Below are 14799 nucleotides of genomic sequence, written 5' to 3'. Positions count from 1 at the left end.
GCAGAAGCTATGTCATTTTGTACACGTAGGAGGGCCGTCTCAGTAGAGTGTCCCATGCGGTAGGTCGATTGCATGTTGTCATGGAGACTGTGTGCATGGAGATTAACCTCTGAACGCCGGGACACAACCTTCTCCAAGATCTCAGACAGGAAATGCAGATTTGATACTGGGTGGTAGTTCTCCAACTCCTCCTTTNTGAAAACGCATTTAAGTTCGTAATATAACCAACCCTATAATGTACCGAAATCAACAGTTTTGTAAAAAGTATGATAACGCAAGTCGGCAGCACACAGCTAAAACAGTAACTAAAAAATGTAGATTTCAGATTTTACCTGCATGTGGCCTACATGGATTTGGTCAGCCTGCGATTTTATTTACATTGTTTAGAATGGTAAATGTTTAACAAAAGATAACTCAAATACACGACCAACTTTTTAGTATGAAACGTCAGTCGACGTGAAATTAAACGTAACCANAGGCTTCTTTAACAATGGTCTGACATGTGCCTTCTTGAAACACAATAAAACCTTTGATTCAGCCAATGATTTGTTCATGACTAAGGTAATCAAAGGAAGCAGTGCTTCAAGACATTGCTTAAATAGATATGCAGGAAGCATCCATGGAGCGAACGGAACACTCGTAAATGGCTATTATTATTCTTATGTAAAACAAACATCGATTCTTGTGACTTAAAAGCATGGATAACGTTTCGGATACAGTGAGCATGCTACCACTACAATTTGGTTCAAATATGCCCAATATTTTAGGAGGTGATGTCTTTTAAAGCAAAGGTAAATGACGACAGACGACAGGTGCGTACGTCAAGCGACGGACCAAGCAATAGGTGTTCAGTAATAAGTCTTCTCAAAAGAACTTTCGACAGTTGTTTCAGTACTTTTTTACCAGTACTAGCTATATGTGTTCTGTTGTACGTGTCGTTGATCTTCCGAAGTCATTATAAATTGTCGCGTAATTAATTTTATAACCACCTATAGAAACTTCTTCTTTTGCTTAGGAAATCTTTTTTTTTTTTTTTTATATATTTTTTTTTTTTGAATTTTTTCAACGGNTCAGTAGCGATGTCTGTCTTCGATACCGGTTGCATCGCCATCGCGCGAGGATGGGGAGGGTATGGGAAGGGGTCTTCATCGATTTTCTTTCAAAAGGAAAGCAAAGTTTCAACAAAACTGGTTAAGTTTAATCTTGAATTAATTAAAAATGTCATTTAAAATGGTCGTAATGTCTCCTATATTAGGTTTTAAATCGACCCGAAAATAATTAGGCTGTACCATACACTAATAATTTACATAAGACATTTATCCAAATCAGTTCAATATAATTAAAGCCAAGTTCAACGTAGAGTAAATTTTCAAAATGGCGTCTCTAGTGGCTATGCTCGATTCAAATCAGCTCCAAAATAGTACGATAAGGTCACATCACCATCGTTTCATCAAACCCGGTTCGGTAGAATTTGACGTTAAGTTAAGAAAAAAAGATTTTCAATATGGCTGCCATGTTAGATTTCCAATCGGCTCCAAAATAGCAAGAATTGGTGGGGATTGTACAACGGTCATATCCATTAAAGAAGGGTTGTCCAATTCCATACTTGGATGGTTCATATCGCACGAGTTTGCTTATAAAATGGGGGTTCTTATTTGGATCAATTAATCCGTTTATAGATTAATGAGGGGCCAAGCTGACAAAGGATTGAGCTATCAATTAACTTTGGATGATTATAGAAAAAAACACCGTTTCAACAATTCGATTGGTAAAGTTTCGGACATCATTTGAAATAATGAAAAATAAAAAGGCACAAAGTAGAGCGCCTTGTGCAATGCATCTTACCCACTTAATAAGGAAAGGAGTTTGGTCATTTCGAACTGGGCAACAGTGGCCCACTTTTACAATTGAGGTTACATAACAATTGAAATTTCAGCTGCAGGTTTTTGTTCTATATTGTCCTGAATTCGGTGTGTGCTATTGCACACCGTCACAACATGTAGTTGGGAACTGCTCTCAGGTCCCAAAATCTATAAGACTATGCGGAGGAAAATCCCTCACGTGTTATCAGTTTGATTGTCAGGATGTAAAAAGAGACCGCGCCGAGATGTCACATNTTTTTTCTATCATAGAAACCAAAGATAAAAGATTCTTTATTAAAAGCAAATGGAATTAATAACACATCTAGCAATGATTCAAAATCTGTTAAAAACACTTGTACTTCTTTACATTCCCATAATGCATGAACTATAGTTTCTGTGTCAGTTTTACAATGAAAACAATATGGACTATTAACAAGACCTATTTTATAAAGATATGAATTAGTAGTTAAAATCTGTTGATTGATTCTAAATTGAAGCCACTGTAGTTTTGTGTTTTTACTAATTTTGAAGGGAATGGTATAGATTTTCTTCCATATCTCTGTGTTAAATTCAAATATTTCCTCCCACTTCTTTCTACCGGTAGATATTGTATTATTTTGGCATAGAACATGGTAAAAGTCTTTAGTTCCTTTTTTGTGTTTAAGAAAAATTTCCAAATTAATTGGGATATATGGATAATCTACATTCAAATTAGAAACATCCTCATGTGAAATGGATTTCTTTATGGAATTAATGACACCTTGATAAGTGAGAAAATTTGTATGAATATCAAATTTCTCTGAAAACTCTTGATGGCTGTAAAACAATTTATTTCTTCTTTCTTTAATTAAGTCATAAACTATTGTTACCCCTTTCCTATACCATTCCCTATAAAATATACTCTTGTTTTGTATTTTTATTGATTTATTATACCAAATGGGTGATTTGAGAATATTTACCTTTTTGTTTCCAAAGTTTACAAGTTTTTCAGCTAGCTTGCACCAACTTAATAGCACATCTTTCCAAAATTAATTTTTACAACTCTTCTGGCATTTTAGCATATAATCAGTACCCGATTAGCTATAATATTTCTATTTCCATATAACTTAAAAAGAAATATGCCACTTTTCTTCTGTTGTATATAGTCTCCTAATCCAGGTTAATTTTAAAGATTCTATAAATGATTGTAAATGTAGCATTTTAAGTCACCCTTCCAGATAATTCTTAATTAAAATGTCTCTTTTTATTTTATCTGATTTGCTGTTCCATAAAAAATTATAAAGTTCAGTATTCAGTTTTTTAATAAAGCATTCTTCTGGATTTGGTAAAGAAATAAAAAGATGATTAAACTGTGATATAAGAAGGGACTTTATAATATTAATTTTCCTATTGGTGTTTNCGGTTATCGGTCTAAGGGAGATAACTCTCCCCAAAATTCACCACAATATTCATCTAAAATATCAAATGTTGCCTTTTTCAAATTTATCACCTCATTTTCTACTCAGGAACTAATTGATTTATCAAACGCAGCACCATTTCATGATAACCCAACGTTAGAATTAAGTTTCTGCCAAAATATCAAGCTAATTCGCCATTTGTCTACTGAAGCATTAAAGGGGCATACTTCCTTTAAGCAAGATTGGATCTACACCGATCCATCAGCAAAATCAATGGAATGCGAGTTTAAAGTCAAATTAGATTTTCGAAATCGCTGTCATTGCGACCATGTATTAGATTTCATCGGATCCAAAAATAACAAATGCACTGATTTTTCTCATTAGATTTTGGCTTAATCAGTTCATGGAAATTGTAAAATGGTCGGACGAATTATGCATGATTCCGAAAATGTTCATCCTCAATATCCAGGGGTTACGTTCACTGAGAGCGAAAGTGAGCGTAACCCCTGGATATCGAGGATGGAAAATGTTGTGATTGTCAGGGAACTTCGGATCATTAGTATGATAAATCGTGCATATCAAGTTATTTTTCAACCGCAGTCGTTTATTAACTTAGGTCTACTTATTCAAGTTAATCTTATAGACTTGACTAGCTCGCGTCAAAGTCTGTTGATCATCCGCGGTAATTAATATATTTAGTCATGATACATTAATGATCAAGTTAATCGGCGGTGTCATTTAATAACGGAATCTGATAACAGGCCGGCGATCTCATTTTGACGTCAGAATCTCTAATTCTTTTTTCCCCACCCAGTTGCCGCGTTACGCTATATTCTGCTTGTATGGAGACTGATGGAGGACATTTAAATTTGACGCCATTTTCACTTTAAGGAGAAATCAAGACCCCTTTGCAGGTATTTTGAAGATTTAGAGCCGGGATGAACTGTATGCAATCAACTACTAACGGCTATATCTTCCTTAGATATTGGTCATCGAAGGCTTTTCTTACAAACAGAATTAGGCCTAGCTGTAGAATGCATACATAAATAATAGAATATAATATTCTGTGAGCGCCACGTGGTGTCGTTGAGCCTAAGACAAATAATGACGACTCCCTTTGATATGTGTAGTTTCGCTATATAACGGAACTGACAGCTATAACAAATTAAGTGATTTATTCCACCGACAATTTGTATCAAATTATCGATTAACAGGACATCGATTAAGCAAACACGGAACGAAATCATGATATTAAAGAATTAATAATCGCTCCCCGAACCGAGAAAATATAAGATGGCGGAAGGCGTACGTGACATCTCGAACGAACACATCGTGTGCCAGTTGTGTGGGGCTCACGATGACCTCCAGTTATGCAGTAGGTGCAAGAAGACTTGGTATTGCAGTAGAGAACATCAAAAATATGATTGGAAATATCACAAAAAAACATGCACGAAAAAACAACACAACGACAGCAAGACAAATAGTCATGACGGCTTCGACATGACAAGCGCGGAATTACAAACCCGAGTGGGCGAGGTCAACAACTCTGGTATGGAGTCTGTTGGACGTGACAATATCAGTGTTTCACATTTAGAATCGAATACAACATGTTCTTCATCGATGCATTCAATAATGCTTACGAAAAATGCTGAAGGCGGCGAGAGCTGTCAGCCGATTCCTTCTGTAATGCATGGACCTAAAAAGGGTAAGCAGCCCGGTGACAGTGAACTACCCGAGGCGCAAAGTGGTGTACGTGAGGGCTCTGACATAGACGACAAGGATGTGGAGAGTATGTCATTCCGTAGTATGGACTTGTCTGATGAAGTCCTTCCTTCAGGTTCATATTCGGAAAGTTCAAATAGCGATGTGTTCACCATCGAGGGTAGTTCCGAGACGTTCATTTTAGAATCAGACGATTCAGCCTTGTGCAAGCCTGACTATAGTTTGACAAAGTCTGGACATTCTGAGAGTACTATGTATCCCAAAGGGGATGTAGATACCCGTCAAACTTACATATCTATCATAGAGAGCAGGAATAAGGCTCTGGCCCAGTATGTTGTAAACTGTCTCAATAAATATGGTATATGTGTTGTAGACAATTTTCTGGGCGAGTCTAAAGGACTAGAAATCTTGGAAAATGTGAATTCATTGCACAAATCGGGGACATTTGCTGGGGGACAGGTAATAGACCAGTCCACGAAATCTACCAGAAGAATCCGTGGTGATATAATTACTTGGGTAGATGGAACCGAACCAGAGTGTGAGCATATCCAGTTTTTAATTTCCTCTGTGGATGCTGTGATTTTACAATGTGCTGGACAATTGGGAAACTTTGACATCAACGGGAGAACAAAGGTAATAAAAGTACCTAGTTTAGGCAAAACAAGACATATTTTAGTTAATATGAATGTTGGAGAGGAATAATTTCTTGAAAATATCGGGTAACTGAATTTCTGTCTATAAACTGTAAGTAAAAACAAAATAAAAATAAATTGAGTAAACCAAATTAAAGCAAGAATGAATAATTGAATATTAATAAATTATGTTGCATGGCTCCAATTTTAAAGGTTACAATTATTCTATAATTTTTGCATGTTACATCCGTTAAATCTGAATCTCTTATATCCTGAAATTTAATTCTATTCATATATTATACATAAAATCTGGTTGGTGAAAAATTAGCCAATCAGAAGAGAGAATTTCAATGATTGGCAACAGGAGAGTAAAGAGAAAGACAAAGTGTTATGCAGGTCCAGTACACTCTGCCGATTGAGCTATATAGAGCTCTATATACACCTATAAATTATAGCTGTATTGAGCTATATTTTCTCAGATTTCAAATTTTATTAAATTAAAGCAAAGTTGCATAAAACAATAAGGTTAATGGTAATGTTGACTACAAAAAGCATACATTTAGATGTTTATTTTCATTTTTCATAAATGTAAAGTTTCGGATTACTTTACATCATTATTTTTTAAAAAGAATACTTATATTTAATGCTTTTGTTATGAACCTAATGATACAATCTTCTTTTAAATGTGACTTTATTCCGTTTTCCTTAAAAAAAGAAAATTACTTGAAAATAGCTCAAAAGACCTATTTCAGATAGGTCAATGGGGCTATTATCTAGGTCTTTCCAGCTATGTAGCTCAATCGGCAGAGTGTACTGGACCTGTTATGTACGTGAACTTTCCGAAAAGTCTCTGACGAAAGAATATCTGTTGAAAGGTAACAATGCATCGTGAACATTTCACCAATTTAGCTTTGAGATGAAATAGATAACAAAATCCATTTTTTTCTAAAATTTATATATATTATTATATAATATAGTGGGTTCTCAAAAAAGTTGGTGAATCTTGAAGAAAAAGCACGAGTCACAAACAAGGTAAAAATACTGTAAGCTGCACAATGTCTATGCTGTAAAGATCATAATCTTTAAATGTACTTAAAAGATAAAGTTAGAAACTTAATGTTAACAGTTGTAAATTAAAAAGGGCAAATTATTAAGATTCAATTTCAATTTGTGTTTGGAGGTTTCGTGATAAGGTACATTTGTATGTGGCTTGTGAAAGTTAGTATTTGTCATGAGTAATTCAAAGTGTACAAAACTATAGCAGATAAAATACACAAGTTCATTATTTATTGTAGAGAGTTTGAATTTTTGACACTATTGCAGTCGACACCCTTCTTTTCCTCAAGCTCCTTCTAATTCTTCAGTCTGCAGTTTTGGTGGCAATAGGCCAGGGCTTTGCATTATGTATAATTTAAAAAAATAAACTGAAAAACTGTTCACTTACATGGTATATTTCTGTATGTTCTGCAGTATTTTACTTGATATCATAAGATATTTTGATATTTTGTGTTTTGGACTTTTAGTGATTTTCATTACTTTCAACACACAAGGGTATTGATTTTATGAATGCAGGCAGATTTTGAAAAGTTCTACTATAAATCTTATTTCTATTTTCTTAGTGAATATCAAACATTTTCAATAGCCCCAACAAAATCTAATTAAGAATATTTATGAAGCTTTAATATATATACCTATACATAGTTTATAAGGTATCAGTACAATTTACTATATTAAATTTGTCACAAATTTCTAACCCAAATATTAAGACAGTAATTTTAGGAGTCCTGAATACTGCATCAGAAAACTACTACACAAATTAAATATGTATGTACACCACATGTAATAATTCCGGATATTCTATTGATGGTTATAATATAATATATACCATGTATATAACACTGGTCAGTAGAAATCAAATGGAGATCTGCACATGTGTACTGGTAGATCCTATTTCAGACAACAGTCACATTTATATACATGGTACATGGTGTAGTCGTATTTCGTAACCATGCCAAGAAATCAAATATATGCTGTAGATCTGTCATTTCACAGTCAAATGACGTAAACTTTTGAGTATTAATTGAAATAAATATAAAAATAAAGTAATTATTTCCTGAAGCCTGGTATCCATAATGTGTATCTTTTATACCTCATTGCTGCCATGTTTTCGCCTGCTAGGCAGGTTGTCATTGGAGCATGATGTTTCTATAATTATAACTGTTACATGAAGTTTGAGCGACAGTTCAGTTTTGAGTATTAATTGTTTTTCACTGGCAAGACAGATAGATTTGTTTTCACTGAGATACTGTATAACAGGTTATTTATGCTGGCTGAAATTTTCACGATTTTGACCCAAAATTAGAAAATTAAATTTGCACAGATTATAATTTCACAATCTAGACATGTGAAGGAACTAAATTTTTGGGGTGTTTTAATTTAAGCAAAGAAACTTGACATTAGCATATAAAGTGTCAAATAGTCAAATGAATTGGCTTGATGACAGCAAGTAACTATTTTTGTTAAACAAATCATAAATAAAACTATTAGATTGTGATATAACATATTTTCAAACATCATTAGTAGTAGATTCATACTCTTTATATGAATCATCATGATCACATACCACATGTCTGCTACTTCATGACATATATGATTGTGAAGATTTATTAAAGTGACTCATTTTTACGCTTGTCATATTATTCAGGGGATCATATTTTCGTGATCACATTTTCGACCTGTGAAATCGTGAAAATATCATCCCCACTGAAATATCCTGCTATACAGTAACATAACTACTGTATATATACAGGAGGAGGGGTTATAAGGATTTGAAAATGTAGCCTATTTTTACAACTGTACCCTTTATTGTAGGCCATGGTAGCCTGCTATCCTGGAAAGGGCTCCCATTACATGAGACACGTGGACAACCCTAATGGTGATGGGCGCTGTGTTACCTGTATTTATTACCTCAACAAAGACTGGGAAGCAAAAGTAATTAACAGTTTGATCTTTGTAAAATTTGTATTTCAGTATTTTCCATGTATGATATGTCAAAGCAAGAACTTAGATAGCAATCTTATTTCGCTGTCGAAGCAATGTAAAAGACCTTGGGCAAATTGTGGTGTGAAATTAATGTTATTCTATAAAGGAAAATGTTGCTTTTAATGTTATTAAACTGTATCTGATACTAGCACATCAGATATATTTAGTTGTCAAGTTTCAATAAAATTTTCATTGAAATCTTACAAGTAAAACGACTACAGTGTATTAAACTATCCGAGTATTTCTATCCATCCACCTCAGTTTCGGGACCCTTCGCCATTATTATTATTAAGTGTGTATTTGTGAGGGATTCAGATTGTAATACAAACCATGTGCTTTGGGAACACCATTGTGACGAGTTGTGAATGAACCACATTTAACCTGGAAACATATCACACAGCATATTACAACAATATTTATAATATTCAGTGAGCAAGAACATCTAAAATATGCATGTTCTCATGGAAGGATTTGTAAGAGATTGGGTGTCAGCTGTGTCATAGACAGACTTTGATGACGTGCATGAGTCAACAGTTTTAGTGAATAATTGTACTTTACATACATTCACACTGAGCACTTCTCATGCATAAATAATCTAAATTATGCATTTTCTGCTGGGTCATATTTAGAATGACACGTTCTCCCCTTAATCTATCATCAGGTCAATGGTGGACTGCTAAAGATATATCCTGAAGGCCAAAATATAGTGGCTTCCATCGAGCCGAAGTTTGACCGCCTGCTCTTCTTTTGGTCGGACAGACGTAATCCCCATGAAGTTATGCCTGCATTCAAAACACGGTTAGTACACTTACAAAGGTAGCAGTGGCATTCTCTTACTGGTATGGATATATAATTGGAGACACATGGGCTCCAGTAATATTGTATTGCCCTGCTTTGAGGGATAGTGGAGGATATTAATTTGGGTGTGCCCCTCACTCATCCTTAGTTACTGTTCAATGGCCGTCCTAAAAGTAGTAAGATTTTAACAAAACTTGGTGTGCACTTGCGTATGACAAGTCCCAGATTAAATTTGGTCTCTCCTGTGATGCATACATATTGAAGCATAATAAATGAGTTTGTATACAGGTTTATATGTTTTGAAATAATTAATGAGGCTACTTATGTAAAATTTCTATGCGGGAAGAAAAAACCCTAAAATGGATAAATTTTCAACCAAATTTAGCATGCAGATCAATATTGACCGATTTTGGTATGCACAAACATATTGGCAAGTTTTGCACGAGCTGTGTCTACTCGAAACCCCAAGTAGACTTCAGCTCTAATATTAATATTGTTTCAAAAGTGATAGCTAGGTATAAACTCCAGCATAATACTTGACAACTCTTTGAAGAATGTATTGATTTTCCCGGAAACTTAATAAACATGCCTGTAATATAAATCACCTGCTATATCTTCTTTGTCAGGACCATAACACTTCTACAATCAATCACTTGGGCCACAAAAGTCAATGGATATAACTTATGCATCTCTGCATGGTGGAGCATACTATAAAGTTTGGGGTCCGAATCGTCTTAATTGTAGAGTTATGGGCCTTTATTTACATTTCATGCCCCTTACTACTACTGCAGACCCCAAAATGGGAAATATTTGTGGTACATGTGTACTAGTCTAATACAAATGAAAATATTTGTCATGATTGCTTGAAAATCAAGGAGACTGATACAGACCACATGGGCCTCATGTTAGGGGTGTTAATTTGAAGTTTACAGAACTGGCCTATAGATGGATTCTGAAAATTTCTACCAGCCCATGTTCTTAAAGAAAATATTGAGAGAAAAATCATTAGCCCCGATATAAATTTTAAAAGTGCAGGCCAGTAGAATCTGATTTTGTCTACAGTTCATAATGTAGTAACATGATCATGATCATCAGTGAATATTGCATTCTACTTTAAAGAATTTTGTTCTGTATCCTTAACTTTTTGTCTCTGAATTAAAAATTAAAATCTTGCAATGCTTTGTGTCAACAGATATGCAATAACAGTATGGTACTACGATTCTAAGGAGCGAAAGAGAGCCGTGAAAAAGTTCAAAGGTAGGAATTTTTCCATAGAGTTGGTACTTGAATTAACATGTAAATTGTGTAGTGAAGAAGTATGGAGGCCGTGCACATTGATTCTTTGATTTAACAGTAGAGTTTGTTATTGATATTTCTCTTATCTCTTACATAGGTACCCTTTGGGCATTATTTTTGCTTGTTCAATTTTGAGAAGCTTAGAAGAATAAGATGGCATTGCTGCCCTAAATATGGTCTGATTTCAACAAAATAGGATATATACATATTAACATGTTGTAGAATAAGTTAAATTGTGATTTTAATCCATGCATATTTAAGTGTACTTAGTGAGGTTACAAACTTGAGATTGGTAAATTGGTTTCCGTGTAATAACTGCCCTAATAGGTCTATTTAGATGAAATTCATTATGCACATACATGTTGACATGTCTCAGGTTGAGTTCAATCATGAATGTGACCTGTGAATATTTATGCATACTTTAAGGTGTTACAAAGAACAAATTTGTCATTGGATAATTGGTTTCCAACTTTCCATACAATATCTGCACTAAATGGATTGACCTCAACAAAATTTGTTAATCACATGTTGACATGTCTCATGGTGACGACAAATTGGTTTCCATGCAATGACTGCCCTACTGATAGGACGATTTCTACAAAAATTGTTATGCACATAAATGTCTTCCGCTGAGTTTCATCATGGATGTGATCTGTGCACAATAGACTACATCTAATACATGTCTTGAAATCACATGATACAAATATCAATGAATTTGCTTCTATTGTTTATTGCCATTGCTTTTAACGTGGCCATCAATGAAAAATGAGATCAAACTAAAACAAACCAAATTAATCACTGTTGGAAAAGAGTAAGCAACTGTAATTACAAATTATTCAGATATGTTTATATATATGTATTATGATTTCCATGTACTTACTAATAATATTTTTCTATTTGCAGGTAAAAACCCCAAACAGACATCTGTTCCCCTAATTAGCAGCCAAAAGTCTTAAGTGATGACACATAATGTGATTCTCCGCTCTGTGATTGCCAGCTTACTGTGACTGTACTAGATGTATTGTTCCATGTTATAATCAAGATAACGTTTTCTGAACATTTTAACTACCTGTAAATGTTGGCTATCATAAGTCATTTTGATGTCCCACAGCTGATACTCCAAAGTTTACTGTGGCCAAGAAGATGCTAAACTAAAGTTTAATTACTATGACCAGGTGACTACACTGAAGCTTAGTGTGGCCAAGTTACTATACTAAGGTTCCTGTGGCCAGGTCACAACACTAAAGTTTCTGTGGCCTGGTTACTACACTAAGGATTCCTGTGGCCAAGTCACTACACTTAAGCTTACTGTGGTTAAGTTTCTACACTAAAGCTTACTGTGGCCAGGTCATGACACTAAAGCTTACTGTGGCCAGGTCACAACACTTAAGCTTACTGTGGCCAGGTCACTTCACTAAAGCTTTCTGTGACCAGGTCACTACACTAAAGCTTACTGTGGCCAGGTCACTACACTAAAGCTTATTGTGACCAGGTCACTTCACTTAAGCTTTTGATACCAGGTCACTACACTAAAGCTTACTGTGGTCAGGTCATTACATTTAAGCTTAATGTGGCCAGGTCACTACACTAAATCTGTCTGTGTCACGACACTAAAGCTTACTGTGGCCAGGTCACTACACTAAAGCTTTCTGTGTCCAAGTCACTACAATAAAGCTTATTGTGGCCAGGTCACTACACTAAAGCTTTTGTGGCAAAGTCACAACACTAAAGCTTACTGTGGCCAAGTCACTACACTAAAGCTTACTGTGGCCAGGTCACTACACTGAAACTTACTGTGATTAGTGTATAAGGGTCACAAAGCTATATCTACTTTACAGCTAGGATACATATTCCATTTAGCTCTGCCTTAGATTCTAGTCAAAAAGTAATACATTTCAAACTGATGTTTGCTCATTATTGATTTCAGCATGTATCATTGTCTGTAAAGATGTTGAATTGTTTTTGCTGTTTGAACAATTGACCTTTTTTTCAAATTAAAAGACAGTTTTAGGAAGCAGAAATTGTAATAGATAATTTCAACATAGTTTCCCATTGATTTTCTGGAACTCTGAGCTTTCTGTTGTTTTGAATTAATTGACTTTAGGATTCCACTTCCCAAAAAACTAACTATGCATTGGGAATTGTAGCTTTGATAAATCACTTCTGAAAAGAAAAACCATACCATGCAGCTATTTTTAAAAACTACTTCTTATGAAAAAACCATGATGTAATCGATAACAGTGATTAGAACATAAAAAAAAAAAAGTGGGCTAGACCACTCTGATCTTCAGATTGCTATTTTGTAGCTCTCGAATGAGCTACCTTGGCAAAGGAAGTGTCCCGGCACAACCATGCTACACTTATATCCAACATGAAATTAAGGGGAGGTTACTCTAGATGTGGAAAACCACAGAACATCGGGACAGGGATCATTAAGTTATTGTAATTAAATCAAAAGCATTTTTTTTAATAATTTAGGAAGGCTGTAAAGTTCATTCTCCTGGATTCCATAAATTTACTTTAAATATTTAAAGTAATTTTATGGAAGTGATTTTTCCAAATTCATAAGGCAAAAGCCCATGAAACAACAGTAGAAATGGTAATGCTGGTTTAAATACAATTTAGACAGTGTTTCCTGCATATATGTTGTCTGGAGAATTTTAAAATGCTACCTTAACCATTATTTTGTGTTCATAGGAAATTCCAACAGTACAGGTAATTTCATTAGTGATTGGTGCTCATATATAAAACCTTGACAGCTTTAAATAGAAGTGCTAAAACAGATGCAGTAACTTGATACACTATTATAGAAATAATACATAGATGTTTCAGTTCATTACAATATAGGTATGTATTTTCTGGTATGGTTGAAGAGCAAATATGTCAGGACATCACACACAGAAACACAATTTTTGTTGATTTAAAGCAAAATTGAAGTTGTACCTTATACATAATGTTATTAGTTTTAATCTGAATGGCTTCTGAAATGTGAATGACAGTAGTACTACTTATCAGACGAGGCATAGTTTGTTGAAATGACCATCACCCCAAGGTCTGAAGTCCTACATGGCTTATGAAATGTGAATCATAGTATTGCTATTTATCAGACAGGGTATAGTTCCAATAACTTGGAAGTCTGAACTTAAAATAGCTTATTCAAGTATGTCGAAGTTAAGCAACAAATTTTAACAAAGCACAAACCTTTGATCTAATTTTAAAATGATTGATTTTTAAATACCAAAACGTTCGAAAATGATCGTTCGAAGAAAAAAAATTATGGTCTAGATATTAATCAGGTTTTGAACATCTTGGCTGTAAGGAAGGGGAGATAATCTGGGATACACGTGTTGGCAAACAATTGAAATCTTTTCTCTTGCCATTCTTTCCGCTTTATATTCAATCACAACTCAGGTCATAAGATAATTAAATGTGCTACAGTGATGTAGAAGTGCTATCAGTTGCTAAGCAATACTATAGTAAAAATTATGTATGATTGTTATTTAAATAGCTTTTACTAGGTGAAAATTTGATTGACACTGTGTGCCATTGTGTAACATGATTCATTTAAGTATATGTTTTGTTCAAGATTTCATGTTTTACTTTATACAACTTGTTGAAGAATCCCATGATAAATTCTTATTATAATGACAGATTGTGTTTGTGTTCTGTTTGGGTGTTTATGTACTGTAAAAGTGGGAATTACCATAGTGTGTTTTTTCATGTTGAGTAAATTTTGCGAAAAATGTTCACACTGAATGTGTTTATATATAGGTTATAAATCTATCTATCTGTGTCTGATGATTAAAGGGCATCTCACTTTCGGTTCAGACAACCCAAAAGTGATTGAAAACGGCTTGATCATTTATCATTTTAATATTTATCCGTTATTATAATATTTTCTCTGACAAATTAAAAATATCATAATAAGCAGGTTCCACTGTATAACTCTTAGAGATTTACACACTGTATTTTGTTAGGATACAAAAATCTAGCTGGATTACCGTATAGTTCATTTGCCTGTATAATATCTACTTAGGGCTGTCGGCAAAT

The 14799-nt window shown here is 34.3% G+C and overlaps 1 protein-coding gene across 1 annotated transcript; it reads left to right on the top strand.

Moving 5' to 3' along the window:
* Positions 1–4515: 4515 nt before the first annotated feature.
* LOC110466345 (egl nine homolog 1-like) lies at positions 4516–14399 on the top strand. The gene is made up of 5 exons (XM_021522786.1): positions 4516–5614; positions 8485–8604; positions 9317–9453; positions 10646–10710; positions 11653–14399. Exons 1-5 carry the CDS (start codon positions 4553–4555, stop codon positions 11703–11705), a joined length of 1437 nt encoding a protein of 478 aa, XP_021378461.1. The 5' UTR covers positions 4516–4552; the 3' UTR covers positions 11706–14399.
* The last annotated feature ends 400 nt before the right edge of the window (positions 14400–14799 follow it).

The sequence above is a fragment of the Mizuhopecten yessoensis genome, unplaced genomic scaffold (genome assembly GCF_002113885.1).
Source record: "Mizuhopecten yessoensis strain PY_sf001 unplaced genomic scaffold, ASM211388v2 scaffold11131, whole genome shotgun sequence".
Classification (NCBI taxonomy): domain Eukaryota; kingdom Metazoa; phylum Mollusca; class Bivalvia; order Pectinida; family Pectinidae; genus Mizuhopecten; species Mizuhopecten yessoensis.
The sequence above is the reverse complement of the archived record's forward strand: the minus strand, read 5'-3'. Positions and strand labels throughout refer to the sequence as shown.